Genomic DNA, 21,647 nt, shown 5'->3' on the forward strand with positions numbered 1-21,647 from the left:
GTGGGTGGGTCACTTGAGGTCAGAAGTTCAGGAACAGCCTGGCCAAAGAGGTGAAACCAGATCTCTACTAAAAATAAAAAAATTAGGCCAGGCATGGTGGCTCACGCCTGTAATCCCAACACTTCGGGAAGCCAAGGCAGGCAGATCACTTGAGGTCAGGAGTTCAAGACCAGCCTGGCCAACACGGTGAAAACCCATCTCTACTAAAAATACAAAAAAAAAAAAAAAAAAAATCAGCTGGGCATGGTGGCGAGCGCCTGTAGTTCCAGCTACTCTGGAGGCTGAAGCACGAGAATCACTTGAACCAAGAGGCAGAGGTTGCAGTGAGCCAAGATTGTGCCACTGCACTACAGCCTGGGTGACAGAACAAGACTCTTGTTTCAAAAAATAAATAAATAAATAACAAAAATTAGGCATGGTGGCAGGCACCTGTAGTCCCAGCTACTTGGGAGGCTGAGGTGGGAGAATCGCTTGAACCCAGGAGGTGGAGGTTGTAGAGAGCCAAGATCATACCACTGTACTCCAGCATAGGCCAGAGAGAGACCTGTCCCCAAAAAACAAAAATTAGCTCAGCATGGTGGCTCATGCCTATAATCCCAGGTACTCCACAGACAGGTAGATCAGTTTAGCCTGGGAGGTCGAGGCTGCAATGAGCCGTGATTACACCACTGCACTCCAGCCTGGGCAACAGAGTGAGACCCTGTCATTAAATAAATACATATTTATGTGTCTAAATAAACACAAGTACCCTGGAATCTGTTGCCATTTCCATCAAATCTGAACCTTGGCTGTGTAGGGATGAAGAGAAAGCTTCCTTATTGCTTTCTGAAGTTTCACTAAAAATTACTGACAAAAGGCAGATTAATAAGAGAAAAGGAATATGAATGTATTTGATCATAGTGTTACCTGACAAGCCTTCAGAATGAAGACCCAGAGATAAGGGGAAACTGTTTTGTTTAGAGATGGAGTCTGGCTCTGTTGACTGGGCTGGAGTGTACAGGTGATCTTGGCTCACTGCAGCCTCAAGGGATTCTCCTGCCTCAGCTTCCTAAATAGCTAGGATTATACGTGCCTGCCACCATGCCTGATTAATGAAAAGTGTCTTATGCTTAGGTTCAACAAAGTTTGAACACCCAGGTAGAAGTCTAATTGGACAAAAAGGGTGTGTTGTGGTTCACGCTTGTAATCCCAACACTTTGGGAGGCTGAGGTGGGTGGATCACTTGAGGCCAGGAGTTTGAGACCAGCCTGGGCAACATGGAAAAACCCCATCTCTACTAAAAATACAAAAATTAGCTGGGCATGGTGCATCTGTAATCCCGGCTACTTGGTTGGCTGAGAATCGCTTGAACCCGGGAGGCCAAGGTTGCAGTGAGTTGAGATCTCGCCACTGCACTCCAGTGTCGCCAGGACAACAGAGCAAGACTCAAAAAAAAAGGTGGGGGGGTTGTCTAATACTAATAGGCTGAATCGGGAAAGCCAGCAAGGCCTGTTTGTCTAGATTCTTCTTGGAATCTCAGGAATGCATGCTCAGAGAGACCAAGAAAAATCTACATAGGTAGGCCTTGTGTGGGGCAGAAACTTCTTTGAAACGGAGGTCTTATGACCTACAGTCAATAGGGTAGGTCAGATAATTTCTTATTTTTTTGAGACAGCACTTTGGGAAACCAAGATGGGAGGATGGCTTGAGCCCAGAAGTTGGAGATCAGCCTGGGCTTAGCACAGAGAATTCTCATTTCTACAGGAAAAAATATATATAATTATGTGTTTATGTGTTTATTTATTCATTTATTTATTTTTGAGATGGAGCCTCACTCTGTCACCCAGGCTGGAGTGCAGTGGCATGATCTCAGCTTACTGCAACCTCCGCCTCCCGGATTCAAGTGATTCTGCCTCATCCTCTCGAGTAGCTAGGACTATGGGCGCCTGCCACCACGCCCGGCTAATTTTTGTAGTTTTAGTAGAGACGGGGTTTCGCCATGTTGGCCAGGCTGGTCTTTAACTGATGACCTCAGGTGATACACCCACCGCAGCCTCCCAAAGTACTGGGATTACAGGCGTGAGCCACCGCTCCCTGCCAGAAAAATACTTTTAAATTAGAAGGGCATGGCCTGGCGCCGTGGCTCACGCCTGTAATCCCAACACTTTGGGAGGCCGAGGCGGACAGATCACGAGGTCAGAAGATAGAGGCCATCCTGGCTAACCCGGTCTCTACTAAAAATACAAAAACAAAATTAGCCGGGTGTGGTGGCGGGCACCTGTGGTCCCAGCTACTCAGGAGGCTGAGGCAGGAGAATGGCGTGAACCCGGGAGGCGGAGCTTGCAGTGAGCCGAGATCGCTCCACTGTACTGCAACCTGGGTGACGGAGCGAGACTCTGTCTCAAAATAAATAAATAAATAAAAGAGCGTGGTGGATGACACTGGTAGTCCCAGCTACCTGGGAGGTCGAGGCTGCAGTGAGCTATGATCACACCACTGCACTCCAGCCTGGGCGACAGACCAAGACCTTGTCTCAAAAAAAAAAAAAAATTGTTATTGAGAATATTTTCCAAGGCAGAGTGGATGAAGTTAGATGTACAGAATAAATACAGGACTCTATGAGATCCCTATAACCTGAGCGCTACGTGTGACCCTGGAGCCTCACAGGGGCACACACGGGCACACAGAGCTTAGCCCCCTGTTCTCCAGCAGCGCCTATTGCGCGCGCAGCCCCGGGACCACGAAACTGCTGCTTAACGGTCTGCCCCGTCCCATTGGCCGCGCAAGTTCTCAAAGGGGGCGGGGCTGGGAGCACGAGTTGCACAACAAGCACGCGCAGGCGCGGAGCAAACCAGGGGCGGGTCGGCGCATGCGCAGACGGTGCGAGCTTGAAGGCGGGAAAATACGTAATGGAGCGACAGGGAGTACGCGGCGCTTGTTTCCTTCGCGCGCGTGGGGCGGGCGGACAGATGGGCAGGGAACGGCTGCGATCCCAGCCTTCTCCAGCGGACCTGAGCCCGGCCGCTTGTCCTTTGCTATTGGGGCTGCCTCTCATCAGGCCTGGCCCCAAATTTCCTGACTGACTGAACCCGGCCCTGACTGACGCACTGACGGTCTGATTTCCACACATGGCGCGTGGCCGAAATGGAGTAGAGAAAGGCACAAAAACCCACGCACCGCACCCATTTCTTTCATTTCTTTTCTCCCAAGTAGCTAGGATTATAGGCATGCCCCAACCACGTCAGCTAAGTTTTGTATTTTTAGTAGAGACAGGGTTTCACCATATTGCCCAGGCTGTTCTCGAACTCCTGACCTCGTGATCCGCCCGCCTCGGCCTCCCAAAGTGCTGGGATTACAGGCGTGAGCCACCACGCCCGGCCTCATTTCTTTTCTCCTACCTCTTCTTTCTGGAAGGACTCCAGCCAACACACATACCAGTTAGGAGCCCAGGTCCCCCAGTTACATTCCTACAGTCCTGCCCTCACCCGGCCGCTCTAGGTCTGGTGTCCAGGTGTCCCCTAGGGACAGAGTGTCCTTTCACCCCACGCCCCTGCCCTCATGGCACCTGCCCAGCCCTGCCTGTCTCTCCTGCGGGTCCCCAACGTCCTGCGGTGGCACATAGAGGTGCCCAGGGTTGAAGGGTCGGCAGGAGGACGATCTGTTCACTCCTTATCCTCCCTCCTTGGCCTCCCTTCTGACTGTGCTCGCAGGTGGACGTGCCCCATGTGAAGTGCAAAGACCAGGAGCCACAGCCCTTGGGGGAGAGCAAGGAGCATCAGCGGTGGGAAGAGAACTGCAAGGAGGAAGCTGGTGGAGGGCCAGCTAGGTGAGGAAGATCCCAGCCCTGTGGGTCCACACGGGCCCCTGGGTCCCTCTCATTCACCCTTTTCTTCCCCAAGGCTCTGCCAGTGTCTGCTTCTTTTTTTTTTTTCCTCCTAACACAGCATCTTGCTTTGTCACCATGCAGCAGCATGATCACGGCTCACTGCAACCTCCACCTCCCAGACTCAAGTGATCCTCCCACCTCAGCCTCCGAAATAGCTAGGACTAGAGGCATGCCAGAATGTCTGGCTAACTTATTAAAATATATTGGCTGGGCACAGTGGTTCATGTCTGTAATCCCAACAATTTGGGAGGCCAAGGTGGGTGGATCACCTGAGGTCGGGAGTTTGAGACCAGCCTGACAAACATGGAGAAACCCCATCTCTACTAAAAATACAAAATTAGCTGGGCATGGTGGCACATGCCTGTAATCCCAGCTACTCGGAAGGCTGAGGCAGGAGAATTGCTTGAACCTGGGAGGTGGAAGTTGCGGTGAGCTGAGATCGCGCCATTGCACTCCAACCTGGACAAAAAGAACGAAACTCTGTCTCAAAAAAAAAAAAAAAAAGCCAGGAGTGGTGGCTCACACCTGTAATCCCAGCACTTTGGGAGGCCAAGGTGGGTGGATCAAGAGGTCAGGTGGTCGAGACCATCCTGGCTAACACAGTGAAACCCCGTCTCTACTAAAAATACAAAAAATTAGCTAGGCGTGGTAGCGGACGCCTATAGTCCCAGCTACTCAGGAGACTGAGGCAGGAGAATGGCATGAACCCGGGAGGCGGAGGTTGCAGTGAGCCGAGATCGTGCCACTGCACTCCATACTGGGCAATAGTGCGAGACTCCATCTCAAAAAAAAAAAAAAAAAAAAGAGATGGAGACCATCCTGGCCAACATGATGAAACCCCACCTCTGCTAAAAATACAAAAATTAGCTGGGTATGGTGGCACACACCTGTAGTCCCAGCTACTCTGGAGGCTGAGGCAGGAGAATCACTTGAACCCCAGAGGTAGAGGTTGCAGTGAGCCAAGATCATGCCATTGCACTACAGCCTGGCAACAGAGTGAGACTTCGTCTCAAAAAAAAAAAAAAAAAAAAAAAAAAAAAAAAAAATTTAGTAGGCCAGGCACCGGTGGCTCATGCCTGTAATCCCAGCACTTTGGGAGGCCAAGGCAGGCAGATCATGAGGTCAGGAGTTTAAGACCAGCCTGGCCAATATGGGGAAACCCTGTGTCTACAAAAATTAGCCAGGCATGGTGACAGATGCCTGTAATCCTAGCTACTCAGGAGGCTAAGGCAGGAGAATTGCTTTAACCTGGGAGGTGGAGAGTGCAGTGAGCCAAGATTGTGCCATTGCATTCCAGCCTGGGTGACAGAGCAAGACTCGTCTCAAAAAAATATATATATATACACACACACACACATACATACATACATATATATATATATATATATATATATTTTTAGTAGAGGCTGGGCGCGGTGGCTTATGCCTGTAATCCCAGCACTTTGGGAGGCTGGTGCTGGCAGATAACTTGAGGTCAGGATTTCGAGACCAGCCTGACCCACATGGTGAAACTCTGTCTCTACTAAAAATACAAAAATCAGCCAGGCGTGGTGGTGCACACATGTAGTCCTAGCTACTCAGGAGGCCAAGACAGGAGGATCTCTTGAGCCCAGGAGTTTGAGACCAGCCTGGGCAACAGAGGGAGACACATCTCTCCAAAAAGAAATAAAAGAAAGAAATCAGCACGGTGTGGTTGCATACACCTGTGGTCCTAGCTACTTGGAAGGCTGAGGTGGGAGGACCACTTGAGCCCAGAAGGTCGAGGCTGCAGTGAGACATGATTGCTTCACTGCACTGGAAAAGCAAAACCCTGTCTCAAAAATAAATAAGTAAATAATGTCATTTCAACTGGTGGCAAGTAAGTGGAATGAAGAAACAAAATATAGTAAGGAGCAAGTAGAGTTACAGGGACCTTAGAGCAGTTGGAGAACTCTGAAGAGGTCACATGAGAAGGGGCCAGCCAGGAGGCATTCTGGGCTCAAAACTTCCACGAAGAGGGGGCCCCAAGTATGAAGTCCCTGAGGTAGGAATAAGCTTGATGTGTTCTCAAAAGAGCAAGAAGGCTGATGTTGGCCGGGCACGGTGGCTCACACCTGTAATCCCAGCACTTTGGGAGGCCGAGGTGGGTGGATCATGAGGTCAGGAGTTTGAGACTAGCCTGGCCAACATGGTGAAACCCTGTCTCTACTAAAAATACAAAAAATTAGCCGGGTGTGGTGACGTGTGCCTGTGATCCCAGCTACTCTGGAGGCTGAGGCAGGAGAATTGCTTGAACCTGGGAGGCAGAGGTTGCAGTGAGCCAAGATCGCACCACTGCACTGTAGCCTGGGCAACAGAGCCTGACCCTGTCTCAGGGAAAGAGGCTGATATGGCAGGTATTGTAATTGGCAGCAGGGACACCCCTGTCCTCCAGACAGACATGCTCATACCCTCCTGGTGTTTGCATCTGACCAAGCACCAACACGGAACAGATCATGGTGCTGGGAGACCTTTCCCCTGGGGGCAGCCAGACTGGAACATGGAGCCAGGGAAGGTGTCTTTGTAGATGAGATGTTGAAGCAGAAGGTGTGGGCTGGGCAGGGAAGGAGGAGTTGAGAGAAGAGCTTGTGCAAAGTCCCTGCTTGTGGCATTCGGGGAGCTGAAGGAAGGCCAGTGTGGCTGGGCAAGCAAGTGGGGTACAAAGGTGAGGGCAAGGTGAGGGCTGCAGAAGGGGCCAGGTCATGAGGCATTTTGTGGGCTACAGACTTTACCCTAGAGGTTTTTTCAGTAACAGCTTTCAGATATAATTCACATACCATCCGGTTCACCTCTTTTTTTTTTTTTTTCCGAGACGGAGACTTGCTCTGTCGCACAGGCTGGAGTGCAGTGGTGCGATCTTGGCTCACTGAAACCTCCGCCTCCTGGATTCAAGCAATTCTGCCTCAGCCTCCCGAGTAGCTGGGACTACAGGCATGCACCACCATGCCTGGCTTTTTTTTTTTTGGTATCGACGGAGTTTCACCATGTTAGCCAGGATGGTCTCAATCTTCTGACCTCGTGATCTGCCCATCTTGGCCTCCCAAAGTGCTGAGATTATAGGCATGAGCCACCACGCCCAACTCACCTCCTGGAAGTGTATGATTTGATTGCTTTGGGTATATTCAGAGCTGGACAACCATTCTCATAGTCAACTTTAAAACATCTTCATCACTCCAGGCTGGGTACAGTGGCCTCCCAAAGTGCTGGGATTACAGGCGTGAGCCACTGCATCTGGACTTCCATCTTTTCAATGGCTGTATAATATTCCACATGAGTCTACCGCATTTTGTTTATCCATTCATCTGCTGATAGTCATTCAGGGGGTTTTCACTTTTTGGCTGTTATGAGCGCACTGCTATGAAATCTATTTAGAAAAATTTGCGTGTAGACAGATGATTTCATTTCTCCTGGGCATACTCATACCTAGGAAGGGAACTGCTGGCTCACAGAAGTGACATGCTCAGGTTCCAGTTAAAAAAAGATACGGCTGCAGGCCGGGCACGGTGGCTCACGCCTGTAATCCCAGCAGTTTGGGAGTTCGAGGTAGATGGATCACCCGAGGTCAGGAATTCGAGACCAGCCTAGCCAACATGGCAAAACCCCGTCTCTACCAAAAATACAAAATTAGCCAGGCGTGGTGGTGCATGCCTGTAATCTCAGCTACTTGGGAGGGTGAGGCAGGAGAATCACTTGAACCCGGGAGGCGCAGGTTGCACTGAGCCAAGATTGCGCCACTGCACTCCAGCCTGGGCAACAAGAGTGAAACTCTGTCTCAAAAAATAATATTAATTTTTAAAATGGCTGCTTTGTAGAGAATGGCTGGGAGAATGTGTGAATGTAGGGAGGCCTAGTGAGAGGCTTCTGTGGGGGCGTGGCCTTTAGCAGGGCAGGTGGAGGGAGTGCCTTGTACCATGGGGCACAGGAAGGGGATGAGGGAGGATGTTTCCCGGCCATGACGTGCTGGAGCGAGCTCTTACCGGCTTGCAAGAGCCGATTCTACACATCTCTTCCCAACTTGGCATTTAGCGTCTTGTCTTCATGTTGGTAGCCTGAAGTTGGTTATGGTGGGAGGCTCTGCACCACGGAAACTGGCAAACGCTATGAATCAGGGCTTCCCCCCATCACACAGCCAGTTGCTAAATGCTTACCAGCACATCACTGTTGCCTGCTTTCCAGCTTGTGGTGGTTTCCAGTAGGTGTTGGCTTCTTGGCAGAGACAAGAACACGAATTCCGTGTTGTCCTTGTTTTTCTGAGCCATTTTAGGTGGCCAGGGACATCCACCTGTCCAGGATACAGTTGAACTTTCTGACCCGGATCTCGGGATGGGGCGAGGGGCTGGAGATGGTGCTGTGGGAATCACTGTTTCAGCAGCAGCTGTGGAATGAATGAGCTCACCTGGGGAAGGAGTGAGAGGAGGGTCAGGACAGGGCCCTGAGGACTCCAGGCAGAAAGCAGTCAGCTTCCCTCACCTGGCACATTCCTCTGCTGGAAAGCAGGCCACGGGTGTGAAATGGTTTCTAGTGTGTGCTATCAATTGGAGACCCAAAAAAAGGGAAGCAATGGTTGAAGTCGTTTGTTTGCTAATACCTTACTGCGGAATAGCATGTTTAGACCAGGATCTGTGTAGTGAAAAGACAGACTGCTGCAAATCATTTAGAGACTTCAAGGAGCTCCACGGGAACTCTGGGCCAAAAAACAGATGGATTAAAACCAGTGCAGGGGCCAGTTAATAGATCCAGCAGCAGATACTCAGCAACATGATTAAAATGTTAACACGTTTCCAGAGAGAAAAAGAGAGGTTGAGGAACTGGCTCATCAGCTCCCATTCAAACCTTCCCCCTTCCTGGCTGTACTTCAGCAAAACATTGTTTTGCCTAAGCGCCAGAGATTCTGTTGTGTTCCCCCCTTGAATGTTTGATTAGCTTGCCTCCTCTCCCGGGACTGCCACCCGCGGTGGTCATAAGTGGCTGGCGGATTGTTTACTTGTATATCTGTTAGAGGCCACGGAGGGAGGGCCCCGCCAGCGGGCGGTTCTGGCTCAGTCGCCTGCCAATCACAGCTTTACCTGGAGCGAACAGATGGTCTCTTCGCTTAGACCCATTTCCTCCGCAGCTCCTGGGCCCCCTGCCAGCGTGGGCCCTGCTTGGGAACTATGTCCTAATCCTCGCAGCCAAATTAGGGACTTCTTAGAAGGACAGACCATAATAGATGAACGAAGCGCTGTGTTCACAGCCCCCAGCCCACTGCCCAATGCGGGCGCAGGCCATGCACACCCAACGTGCTGTGTAGGGCTAACTTGCATTTTCTGGCCTCGGTCCAGGGTTCCGCAACAGAAGCCGGCCTAGGAACCGAGAAAGCCAGCAGAGAGGACACCGCGCATTTTGTTTATTAAAGTTAATTGGTGAATGCAGGCCCAGGGAAGCCTATGATTCATTAGCATCCTGATTAATATGCAGCTGCTGAGTATTAAGAAAAATGAAATCGAAAGGAATAAATCCCCAAAGGAGAGGTTGGAAAACTAAAGAAGCTCTCAGCAGACATCTGATGCAGGCCTTTGTCCTACCATGAAACTTGAATTAGCTGAATTCAAGTGATTTTTTTTTTAACTGTTTGCTTAGCTGCCATGAAAACTGGTTCCAGCCTCATCCCTTGAGCCTTAGAAAGGAGCAGCTCTGAACCATTAGCAGCTCAAGCAGGTTGTGAACAATCACACACAAAGAAACACCTGGTGCTCTCATTGATTTTAATTTTAGGGTCTGAAACTGTTGAGAGCATCCAGGAGAGGTCGAGATAACAAAGCAAACTCCGTAGGAGGAGGTGTGGGAGCCCCAATGTCAGTGCTGCATTCATTTAGATATTCAGCAAACTGATGAAGCCTTTGGGGTGCTGCAGAACAAATGAGTAGGGTGTAGCCTGCACCCTCAAGGTATCGTGTGCTAGAGGGGACTGATGTTCATAAACTGTGGCAGCTTTGTGACCAGCAAGGCCAAAGTGTAGTGGGGGTAGAGAAGTAAAATTCCAAATGTTCCATTTTGAAGGAGGCAGGCAGGGAAAGTCATTCCAGGCAAAGGCTGACATGTTTGGGGAAATTGTGGAAGGTCCCCAATTGCTGCAGATGGAGGGACTGTAGAAAACAGTAAGGCTAGATTGTGCTTGGTGGCTCACGCCTGTAATCCCAGCACTTTGGGAGGCCAAGGTGGGCAGATCACGAGGTCAGGAGTTCGAGACCAGCCTGGCCAACGTGGTGAAACTCCCGTCTCTACTAAAAATACAAAAATTAGCCGAGTGCAGTGGCGGTTACCTGTAATCCTAGCTACTTGGGAGGCTGAGGCAGGAGAATTGCTTGAACCCGGGAGGCAGAGGTTGCAGTGAGCTGAGATCATGCCACTGCACTTTAGCCTGGGTGACAGAGCAAGACTCTGTCTTGAAAAAAAAAAAAAGAAAGGAAACTAAGCCTGTGCTGGGCGCGGTGGCTCACGCCTGTAATCCCAGCAATTTGGGAAGCCTAGGCAGGCGGATCAACTGAGGTCAGAAGTTCCAGACCAGCCTGGCCAACATGGTGAAACCCCATGGGCATGATGGCAGGTGCCTGTAATCCCAGCTACTCATCAGGCTGAGATGGGAAAACTGCTTGAAATCGGGAGATGGTGGTTGCAGTGAGCTGAGATCGCGCCACTGCGCTCCAGCCTGGGCAGCTGAACGAGAACTTGTCTCAAAAAAAAAAAACAAAAGGCAAAAATTAGCCAGGCATGGTTGTCAGGCACCTGTAATCCCAGCTACGGGAGGCTGAGGTGGGAGAATTGCTTGAACCCAGGAGGCAGAGGCTGCAGTGAGCCGAGATCATGCCACTGCACTCCAGCCTGAGCGACAGAGTGAGACCCCTTCTCAAAAAAAAAAGAAAGAAAGAAAGGAAGAAAAAGAAAAAAACCCATTAAGGCTGGAAGAGAGGGTGGAGGCCAGGGCCCTGGAAGGCCTTGTATGCTGTGCAAAGGAATTTAGACTTGATCTTGTGGCTGGAGGGGGCCAGTTTTAGGCTGACAAACAGGAGTAGGAAATCAGATTATAGTGTAGAAGGTCACTAGGGGCTGACCCACGGCTCACGCTGGTAATCTCAGCACTTTGGGAGGCTGAGGCAGGAGAATCACTTGAACCTGGGAGTTGGAGGTTGCAGTGACCTGAGATCGCTCCACTGCACTCTAGCCTGGGCAACAAAGCAAGACTCTGTCTCAAAAATAAACAAAAAGGCTGGGCGCGGTGATTCACGCCTGTAATCCCAGCACTTTGGGAGGCCGAGGCGGGCATATCACCTGAGGTCGGGAGTTCAAGACCAGCCTGACCAACATGGAGAAACCCCGTCTCTACTAAAAATACAAAATTAGCCGAGTGTGGTGGTGCATGCCTGTAATCCCAGCTACTTGGGAGGCTGAGGCAGGAGAATCACTTGAACCTGGGAGGCAGAGGTTGCGGTGAGCTGAGATTGCGCCATTGCACTCTAGCCTGGGCAACAAGAGTGAAACTCCGTCTGAAAAAAAAAATTAAAAATAAAAATAAGGCTGGGTGCGGTGGCTCACGCCTGTAATCCCAGCACTTTGGGAGGCCGAGGCGGGCAGATCACGAGGTCAGGAGATCGAGACCATCCTGGCTAACACGGTGAAACCCCATCTCTACTAAAAATACAAAAAAAAAATTAGCCGGGCGAGGTGGCGGGCGCCTGTAGTCCCAGCTACTCGGGAGGCTGAGGCAGGAGAATGGCGTGAACCCGGGAGGAAGAGCTTGCAGTGAGCCAAGATTGCGCCACTGCACTCCAGCCTGGGCGACAGAGCGAGACTCCATCTCAAATAAATAAATAAATAAATAAATATAAAAAAAGGTAGAAATGAGAGGATTTTGAGACAGGATGTGGAGGGACAGAGAGAAGACTCTAGGCTTGCTGCTAAGTTTTGGGCTTGGGAACCAGGTGGCTTTTTATGTCATTCACTAAGGGAAGGGAAGATGAAATTGGGTTGCCAGGGAGATGATGCTTTTGGTTGTGCAAATGTGGAGTTTCAGATGCCTTTGAGACAGCCATGTGGGGAGACTGGGAGGTTTCATATATTCTTGGGAGCTCAGGAGAGAGGCATGGGCTGGGATGATAGAATCTAGATGATAGAATCCGAAGTGTGGATGGTAATGGAAAGTACTTGCAAGTCATTTATTTATTAGCAGCACACTTATTGCTTCTCTCATGAGGAGTAGGTACTGAAGATACAAAGACGAAGGAATGAGACATGGCCCTGGCCCTTCAGGAGACTACAGGGGAGGCCAAGGTGTAGACAGTGACACCGTAGGTGCTGTGTGCACTGAATCCAGCCAAGGAACACTTTCCGGAGGAGACAGGACGTGGGTGGCAAAGGGGACTGTTCAGGGATCCCATGCTACGGGAATGAATGCCTTTGGAGAGTAACAGCCTGTGCACTGTGGAATGGTGGCTGGAATATTAGCTGCAGGGGCCAACAGGGAGGAGGCATGGAGGCCTCACTGCAGAGCAAGTGTGTGATTAAGGGTGTCTGGGAAGAAGACAGCAGAGGCCCAAGCACATACCCCTGGGATACCACATGTCAGGAGTAGCAGGGAAGGGTGGTCAGCAGTGCTGGCTGCTGCCAAGAGGTCAGCATGTTGGTCTGAGATGTCTACCGCTGTAACCACAAGGTCATGGGGACTGGTAGGAGCTGTTTCATTTGAGAACCGGGGTAGGAATCTGATTGCAATGGACTGAAAAGTGAATGGGGGGTAGGTAAGAAAATAAGCCCAGGATGGCTGGGTGTGGTGGCTCATGCCTGTAATCTCAGCACTTTGGGAGGCTGAGGCGGGTGGATCACGAGGTCAGTGAGCCGAGATCGCGCCACTGCACTCCAGCCTGAGCAACAGAGCGAGACTCCGTCTCAAAAAAAAACAAAACAGAAAAAGAAAAAGAAAAGAAAAGAAGCCCAGGGTGAGGCCCTCCTCTCTCTTAAAAAAAAAAAAAAGAAAAAGGCCGTGCACAGTGGCTCATGCCTGTAATCCCAGCACTTTGGGAGGCTGAGGATCACGAGGTCAGGAGATCGAGACCATCCTGGCTAACACGATGAAACCCCGTCTCTACTAAAAACAAAAAATATTAGCCGGGCGTGGTGGTGGGCACCTGTAGTCCCAGCTACTTGGGAGGCTGAGGCAGGAGAATGGCGTGAACCCGGGAGGCAGAGTTTGCAGTGAGCCGAGATCACGCCACTGCACTTCAGCCTGGGCGACAGAGCGAGACTCCATCTCAAAAAAAAAAAAAAGCCCAGAAAGTGTAAGCAGCTCCTTCTAGAACCCTGGCCTTGATGGGGAGGGAAGAGGGAGGTGGTTGGCTGGGGGAGACTGGGTGGGGAGAGAGGGATGTATTTGTGTGTTGTGGTTGTTTTGTTTGTTTGAAACAGGGTCACCCTCTGTCGCCCAGGCTGGAATGCAGTGGCGTCATGTCACCTAGGCTCCAGTGCAGTGCCATGATCAAGTTCACTGTAGCCTCCACCTGCTGGGCTCAAGTGATCCTCTCACTTCAGCCTCCTAAGTAGCTGGGACTACAAGTGCACGCCACCACACCCAGCTAATTTTTGTGTTTTTCGTAGAGATGGGGTTTTGCCATGTTGCCCAGGCTGGTCTCAAAACCCTGAGCTCACGATTCACCTGCCTTAGCCCCTCAAAGTACTGCTATTATAGGCATGAGCCCACTGTGCCTGGTTCAGATAGCTGAAAATTATTTTTCTTTATTTTATATTTTTGAGACGGAGTCTTGCTCTGTTGCCCAGGCTAGTGTGCAGTGCCACAATCTCGGCTCACTGCAACCTCTGTCTCTCAGGTTCAAGCGATCCTCCTGCCTCAGCATGCCTAGTAGCTGGGATTACAGACACATGCCACCATGCCCGGGTAATTTTTGTATTTTTAGTAGAAACGGGGTTTCACCATGTTGGCCAGGCTGGTCTCAAACTCCTGACCTCAGGTGATCCACCTGCCTTGGCCTCCAAAACTGCTGGGATTACAGGCGTGAGCCACCATGTCTGGCCAAGATGTATTTTTCTAAGTAGTCAGTAACCTGCTTGTGGACACAGCTGACTTTAAGGTTTTGTGTGACCTGCTGCATTCAGGAACTGCTCTGTCCACACCTACAAGGCTTGGCCTTTCAGAGCTAGAGGACCTCAGAGGCCGACGAGGAAATATAAGATCCAGGAGGGGAGTGGCACCTGAGTGCCTTAGTAGGAAGCAGGATACCAGCTGGGCAGTCAGGCCTAGTGGGTACAGAGCCCAGCTCTACCACAGACTGTCCTCCACCTTGAGAAGGTGGTGTAACCACTCTAAGCCCATGTCCTCAGCCATAAAGTAAAGAGAACAGCAGACGACCCAAGTGTGGTCGTGAGGCTGCACCAAGACAAGGCATGTGGCTTAGCTCAGTGCCGGGAACATGGCTGAGGAAATATTAGCTGTGACTCACAGGGGCAGCTCTACCTGGCCAGAACCGCTAACTGATCAGACATCAAACAGGTCAAATAAACCAGAGAATCAGAAAAAGAAAAAATATGTCTTGGCCGGGCGCGGTGGCTCAAGCCTGTAATCCCAGCACTTTGGGAGGCCGAGACGGGCGGATCATGAGGTCAGGATTTCGAGACCATCCTGGCTAACACGGTGAAACCCCGTCTCTACTAAACATACAAAAAACCAGCCGGGCGAAGTGGCGGGTGCCTGTAGTCCCAGCTACTCGGGAGGCTGAGGCAGGAGAATGGCGTGAACCCGAGAGGAGGAGCTTGCAGTGAGCTGAGATCCGGCCACTGCACTCCAGCCTGGGTGACACAGCAAGACTCCGTCTCAAAAAAAAAAAAAAAAAAAAAATATGTCTTAATTTAAAATACCAATGGGTTGCCTTATCAGAACACAGTATAAACTTCATTCACAATGCATTACCCACAATTTTCAGTTCTGTTTTAATTTATTTTAATTTAATTTATTTTTGAGATGAAGTCTTGCTCTGTCACCCAGGCTAGAGTGCAGTGGCGCGATCTTGGCTCACAGCAGCCTCTGCCTCCCGGGTTCAAGCAATTCAACTACCTCAGCCTCCCGAGTAGCTGGGATAACAGGTGCCCGCCACTGTGCCCATCTAATTTTTTGTATTTTTAGTAGAGATGGGGTTTTACCATCTTGGCCAGGCTGGTCTCGAACTCCTGACCTTGTGATCCACCCACCTTGGCCTCCCAAAGTGCTGGGATTACAGGCTTGAGCCATCGTTCCTGGCCCCAGTTCTGTTTTTAAAGCAGAGAACAAAACCTTGGCAGAGCAATCTATATGCAGAATTTTTCTAGATTTTTATGATCTTTGCTTCAATTTTAGTCATCTCCCCCATACCCAACCGAAGTTCCATTTTATTACATTGAATATTATGAAGTTACATAACATTACATATTACTCAACATTTTTCATTCTGTTTAGCTTTTTAGACAGTTGTCACTCTTCTGCCACTATTTCACTGGTTAACATAATATTTGAATTATATCATTAGTTACATGTACAGCATGGGATCAACAACTTTTTGCGTGTGTGCACATTTCTTTAAATGCTCTTTAAATATAATTCAACAGGTATTTACCTCACCTGGTAGGAGCAAGGAGGTGCAGGTACACTGTAGCCCCAGGCGATGAACATCACCCAGTAGGTTGGGAAAGGGATGCAGCAGGTTAATGACAGGAAGGTCACTTAAGAAAGCATCAGGCTGAGTGCGGTGGCTCACCCCTGTAATCCCAGCACTTTGGGAGGCCGAGGCAGGAGGATCACTTGAGGTCAGGAGTTCGAGACCAGCCTGGCCAACATGGTGAAACCCCGTCTCTACTAAAAGTACAAAAATTAGCTGGGTGTGATGGTGTGCACCTGTAGTCCCAGCTACTCGGGAGGCTAAGGCAGGAGAATCGCTTGAACCCAGGAGGCGGAGGTTGCAAGAGATTGCTGATTACATCAGTCAGGCACAGTGGCTCATACCTGTAATCCCAACATTTTGGGAGGCCAGAAGTTTGAGAGCAGCCTGAACAACATAGTGAAGCCCAGTCTCTATTTAAAAATTTAAAAAATTAGCTCTGCATGGTAGCACATGCTTGTAGTCCCACCTATTCAGGAGGCTGAGGTGGGAGGATCACTGGAGCCTGGGAGGTTGACACTGCAGTGAGCTATGATTGTGCCACTGCACTCCAGCCTGAGCAACAGAGCAAGACCTGTCTCTATAAAAAAAAGAAAGTAAGAAAGAAAGCATTGATACTATTATTGGTATTCCAAAGAAGCGAGTTGGTGTCATAAAATAACAGTGGGCTTTGGGGTCAGAGAGACCTCCTTGGTCTGGAACCTTGTGCATATTTAGTCGTGCCTCTTGGTCTGTTTTCTCAGCTATAAAATGAGGTGCCATTCTCATCGTTCAGGGCATGTGTGTGAATGGAATAACCTAGGAAGCATGCCTCGTATCACCCATGGAAGGCAACAATGTGGGTCCCCTCCCACCATGTAGCTCTCTCAGATCAGCTGGTCTTGGAAGAGTCTGGTGCTGATCTCAGCGTCCTGTACTTTTTTTTTTTTTTTTTTTTTGAGATGGAGTCTCGCTCTGTCACCCAGGCTGGAGTGCAGTGGCATGATCTTGGCTCACTGCAACTTCACCTCCTGGGTTCAAGCAATTCTCCTGCCTCAGCCTCCCAAGTAGCTGGGACTACAGGTACATGCCACTGTGCCTGGCTAATTTTTTTTTTTTTTTTTTTTTTTTTTTTTTTAGTAGAGGCGAGGTTTCACCATGTTGCCAAGCTGGTCTCGAACTCCTGACCTTGTGATCCGCCCACCTCGGCCTACAAAGTGCTGAGATTACAGGCATGAGCGACCGTACCCGGCCGCATCCTGTACTCTGTGAAGTCAGGTTTCTTGCCCTTGTGTCGCCATCTCCAGTGCCAGTTGCCAGCTGACAGTGCTGGAAGGGAAGTCGGGACTCTACTTCTCCTCTCTGGACTCAAGCATCGACATCCTGCAGAAGAGAGCCCAGGAGCTGATCGAAAACATCAACGAGAGCCGGCAAAAGGACCATGCGCTCATGACCAACTTCAGGAACAGCCTGAAGACCAAGGTGACAGACTTCACCCAGCGAGAGGGGGGATTCCTTATGCAAAAGGGGAGGGAATGAACCACTGATGAATGTCTGTTGTACACCAGGCACGGTGCTAGACCATTCACACACAGCACAGGCGCTCCTCCACGTATGATGGGGCTACATCCCAATAATCTCATTGCAAGTTGAAAATGCTATAAGTGAAAAATGTAGTAAGTTGAACTGTAGTAAGTTGGGGACCATCTGTATCTCAGTTTACCCTTAGAATAGTCCTACAGTGAAGAGATTGGACCCATTTTATAGATAAGGCTTGGAAATGAATGATTTGCCTCATGAGAGAGCCAGGCTGAAGGAGCAGGGCATTGGATACCCTCCTGCCTCCAACACCCAGCCCTGTTACTTCACACAAGGTCAAGCAGCCATGGGAGTAGGGGGTCAAGGCATAACTTGCATTGTCACAACCATATGTCCAGCAGAAGCCATCGAATGGGCTGTGATGGGGCAGTGGAGGTTTTTCAACATGCCCGGGGCTTACGTCTTGCAAAAGCTGGTGTGATGTTCAGGTCTTACATGAATGGTTGCGCCTGATGCCTCTTCAAAATATATAATGGGGGGACCAGGCGCAGTGGCTCATGCCTGTAATCCCAGCACTTTGGAAGGCCGAGGCAGGTGGATCACTTGAGGCCAGGAGTTAAGAGACCAGGTTGGCCAACATGGTGAAACCACATCTCTACTAAAAATAGAAAAATTGGCTCGGTGCAGTCACCTAGCTAATTTTCTTTAAAATTTTTTTTGTAGAGTTGGAATCTTGCTATGTTACCCAGGCTGGTCTTCAACTCCTCACCCCGCTGCCTTGGCCTCTAGTAGAAAAGATACAAAGGCCGGGCGTGGTGGCTCAAGCCTGTAATCCCAGCACTTTGGGAGGCCGAGACGGGCGGATCACGAGGTCAGGAGATCGAGACCATCCTGGCCTACACGATGAACCCCGTCTCTACTAAAAAATACAAAAAACTAGCCGGGCGAGGTAGCGGGCACCTGTAGTCCCAGCTACTCGGGAGGCTGAGGCAGGAGAATGGCGTAAACCCGGGAGGCGGAGCTTGCAGTGAGCTGCCATCCAGTCACTGCACTGCAGCCTGGGCGACAGAGCGAGACTCCGTCTCAAAAAAAAAAAAAAAAAAAAAAAAAAAAAAAAAAAAACAAACCGAAAAGATACAAAAACATTTATTTATTATTTTTTGGATACACCACCCAGAGGCCACTTTGTTGGATGCCTCTTCTATTCTGTGTACTTTCTTCCTAACCTGGCTGAGCTTGTCCTGTACAGTTCTGTGACATGCATCCCTAGGTGACACTGTCATCATCTGAACATCATAGAGTGAATTTACACAAACCTAGATGGTATAGTCTACTACACACCTAGGCTACATGGAAGAGCCTATTGCTCCTAAGCTACAAACCTGCACACAGCTTGTTACCTGTTACCATACTGAATACTGTAGGCACTTATAACACGATGGTAAGTATTTGTGTATCTAAATATATCTAATCACAGAAAAGGTACAGTAAAAATATGGCATTATATTCTTATGGGCCATCATTGTATATACAGTCTGACATTGACCAAAATGTCAATATGCCGCACACGACTGTATATACTTTTGCCTGTTAAAAAAATTTAACAGGCCAGGTGCGGTGGCTCATGCCTGTAATCTCAGCACTTTGGGAGGCCGGTGGGGGTGGGGGTGGATCACCTAAGGTCAGGAGTTCGAGACCAGCCTGGCTAACATGGTGAAACCCCATTTCTACTAAAAATACAAAAACTTAATTGGGCGTGGTGGCGCTCGCCTATAATCCTAGCTACTCGGGAGGCTGAGGCAGGAGAATCCCTTGAACCCAGGAGGCGGAGATTGCAGTCAGCTGAGATCATGCCATTGAACTCCAGCTTAGGCAACGAGAGTGAAACTCTGCCTCAAGAAAACAAGAAAATTTAACATATAGGCAATCTGACCCCCAGTCACTGCACTGGGTTTTAGTTTTTGGTGTTTTTCTTTTCTTTTTTTGAGGTAGGGTCACTCAGGCTGGAGTGCATTAGTGTGATCATGACTCACTGTAGCCTCTAACTCCTGGGCTCAACTGATCCTCCTGCAACAGCCTTCTGAGTAGCTGGGACTGCAGGCGTGCGTCACCTATGCCTTGCTAATTTTTTTTTTTTTTTTTGAGATGGAGTTTCACTCTTGTTGCCCAGGTTGGAGTGCGATGGCATCATCTTGGCTTACTGCAACCTCCACCTCCCCAGTTCAAGCAATTCTCCTGCCTCAGCCTCCCAAGTAGCTGGAATTACAGGCGCATGCCACCATGCCCAGCTAGTTTTTATATTTTTAATAGAGATGGGTTTTCACCATGTTGGCCAGGCTGGTCTTGAACTTCTGGCCTCAAGTAATCCACCCACCTCGGCCTACCAAAGTGCTGGGATTACAGGCATGAGCCACCATGCCTGGCCTATTTTGCCATTTTCTTTCTTTTTTTTTTTTTTGAGACGGAGTCTCACTCTTGTCCAGGCTGGAGTGCAGTGGTGGAATCTCGGCTCACTGCAACCTCTACCTCCTGGGTTGAAGTGATTCTCCTGCCTCAGCCTCCCGAGTAGCTGGGATTACAGGCATGTGCCACCATGCCCGGCTAATTTTTGTATTTTTAGTAGAGACGGGGTTTCACCATGTTGGCCAGGCTGGTCTTAAACTCCTGACCTCAAGTGACCCACCCGCCTCTGCCTCCCACAGTGCTGGGATTATAGGCGTGAGCCACCGTGCCCGGCCTATTTTGCCATTTTCATAAGATAAATTACAGAAATCTAAGAAACCCACTTAACACATATGTCTTGTGATACCTCTTGTTTGATTTTCCAAGAACACATCTTATTCTTTAAAAGGTTTCAGATCTGACAGAGAAATTAGAGGAGAGGATCTATCAGATTTATAATGACCACAACAAGATCATCCAGGAAAAGCTCCAAGAGTTCACCCAGAAAATGGCAAAGATCAGCCATTTGGAGACAGAGCTCAAACAAGTCTGCCACAGCGTGGAGACTGTGTACAAAGACCTGTGTCTCCAGCCTGAGGTATGAGGAAACTCACATGGGGCGCGCTGCCTGAGGAAGAGGACAGGGATGGCCCAGCCAAGAGTAAATGTGAACAGAAACCAGGCACCCAGCACTGACCCCACCAGGCCACAGTCCCTGCAAAGCCCCTGGTGCACTTACCATCTTGTTTGTGGTCCCCTACATAACATGGTGTGTCTGAGCTGAGAAGCCAAACCGTTGTCATGTCCCACTGTTGTATGAGCAGCTCTGTGGTGACAGAAAGGACAAAGTCCCCTGCACCCCTGCCACTCAGAAATCATCCCCTCTGCCCACAGCCCTGAGCCCTGCAGCCCTGGCACAGCCTGTCACTGCTAACCTGGGTTTCTTTTTCACACCAGAGCCTAAGACTCAGACGGGGGCCAGACCACTCTAGGGGGAAGTCCCCACCACGTCCCAGCGACTCACAGCCCCCAGACGTGTTCGTTTCTTCCATGGCTGAAACTACTTCTCAGGTGGTTACTAGTAAACCGGCCTGACACCTTGGGGTCAGATGTGCAGCTCTTTATTTTCCTCTCCCTCACTCCGCTCCAACACCCAGCATAAGGCACTACCCCCAGACGGGAGGGACGGAGGGCACACTGTGAACTCGGTGTGAGGGGTCGGCTAGAGCAGATGGAGTTGCTTCAATGTCACTCTCCTCTCAAGAAAAGCTGCTATTTCAGGGTAAATGGAGTCTGTTCTCATCCATGGTTAAAAGTGGATTGAGACGCTCTACAGAGAATTCCATCTTCTTTTTAAGGAACACATCCGAACGACTTCAAAGGGAAATTTTGATATTTAAAAATCAGTGTCTCTCACTTCCCACGCCATCCGCCACCTCCCTCTCAGAGCATGGCGCTCCTGCGGTCCAGCCAGGCCTCTCTCCAGAAAGGGGCTTCAGAGTTTTGGGCCCCTGATGGGGTAGGCTCACTTGCTGGCCGTGAATGCCTGGATTCCCGTGATAGCTCTCCCAAGGATCAAGGCGTGAATGTCATGTGTACCTGGACAAGATTAATATAGAGTTGGTTTGGAGTCTTCACGGCTCACAACTTCCTTTAAAATGAATTTTCATGTCCCCCCAGGCCACTGCTTCAGAAGAACAGACCCACAGAGATGGTGAATGCTGACAGCTGCCGGGAGACTCACGCCTTAGTGACAGCCTCCAGAAGACTGTGAGGCCACCATTTGGGCCACACTGAGAAATTGTTTTTCATGGTTCTATAATGCATCTTGGCAGAAAAAAAACAAAAACCCAAAGCTCCTTGTGCTGAACTCCCAAAACGTAGCAAGTTCAGCCCCTGCCATGGGCCCAGCCTTCATGCTCCCCACCCTTGGCAAGTTCTCCTCACCCCCAGGCCCACAGTTTATTAAATGTTTGATTTTCAACCTGGCCACGCTTCCTTGCCACAGAGGCTAAAAGCACCCCTGAGCTCCAGGGAAACACAGCAGGCTGCCCTTTCTTACCCTTGGGAGGGACGGGAGGGACAGCACGTCGGAAAAGCGGTCACTTGCCTCAGCTGACCTCTGCCCA

General features: G+C 49.9%; 2 protein-coding genes across 5 annotated transcripts in view; one reads left to right on the top strand and one right to left on the bottom strand.

The window, feature by feature from the left end:
- On the top strand, positions 1 to 21,502 carry SYCE2 (synaptonemal complex central element protein 2). Of its 2 annotated transcripts, XM_037992422.2 has the most exons (6): positions 1 to 2,903; positions 3,690 to 3,805; positions 16,845 to 17,019; positions 19,928 to 20,116; positions 20,476 to 20,589; positions 21,199 to 21,502. In XM_037992422.2, exons 1-6 carry the CDS (start codon positions 2,889 to 2,891, stop codon positions 21,241 to 21,243), a joined length of 654 nt encoding a protein of 217 aa, XP_037848350.1. In that variant the 5' UTR covers positions 1 to 2,888; the 3' UTR covers positions 21,244 to 21,502. The 2 variants fall into 2 exon arrangements, with proteins under 2 accessions (XP_037848350.1, XP_037848351.1); XM_037992423.2 differs by lacking the exon at positions 20,476 to 20,589.
- Positions 16,918 to 21,647, bottom strand: part of GCDH (glutaryl-CoA dehydrogenase) — a 14,565-nt gene continuing 9,835 nt past the window's right edge. The window contains exons 11-12 of one of the 3 annotated variants that reach the window (XM_037992420.2): positions 20,258 to 20,344; positions 16,918 to 17,052 (exon numbers count right to left, since the gene is read on the bottom strand). In XM_037992420.2, the coding sequence (XP_037848348.1) occupies positions 17,030 to 17,052; positions 20,258 to 20,344 (110 nt within the window). In that variant the 3' untranslated portion in view covers positions 16,918 to 17,029. Of the gene's footprint in view, positions 17,196 to 20,257; positions 20,345 to 20,623; positions 21,118 to 21,647 lie in introns of those variants that run through there. The other 2 variants (XM_037992419.2, XM_007995449.3) reach the window with 2 other exon arrangements.

This window comes from Chlorocebus sabaeus, chromosome 6, assembly GCF_047675955.1.
Source record: "Chlorocebus sabaeus isolate Y175 chromosome 6, mChlSab1.0.hap1, whole genome shotgun sequence".
Lineage (NCBI taxonomy): Eukaryota > Metazoa > Chordata > Mammalia > Primates > Cercopithecidae > Chlorocebus > Chlorocebus sabaeus.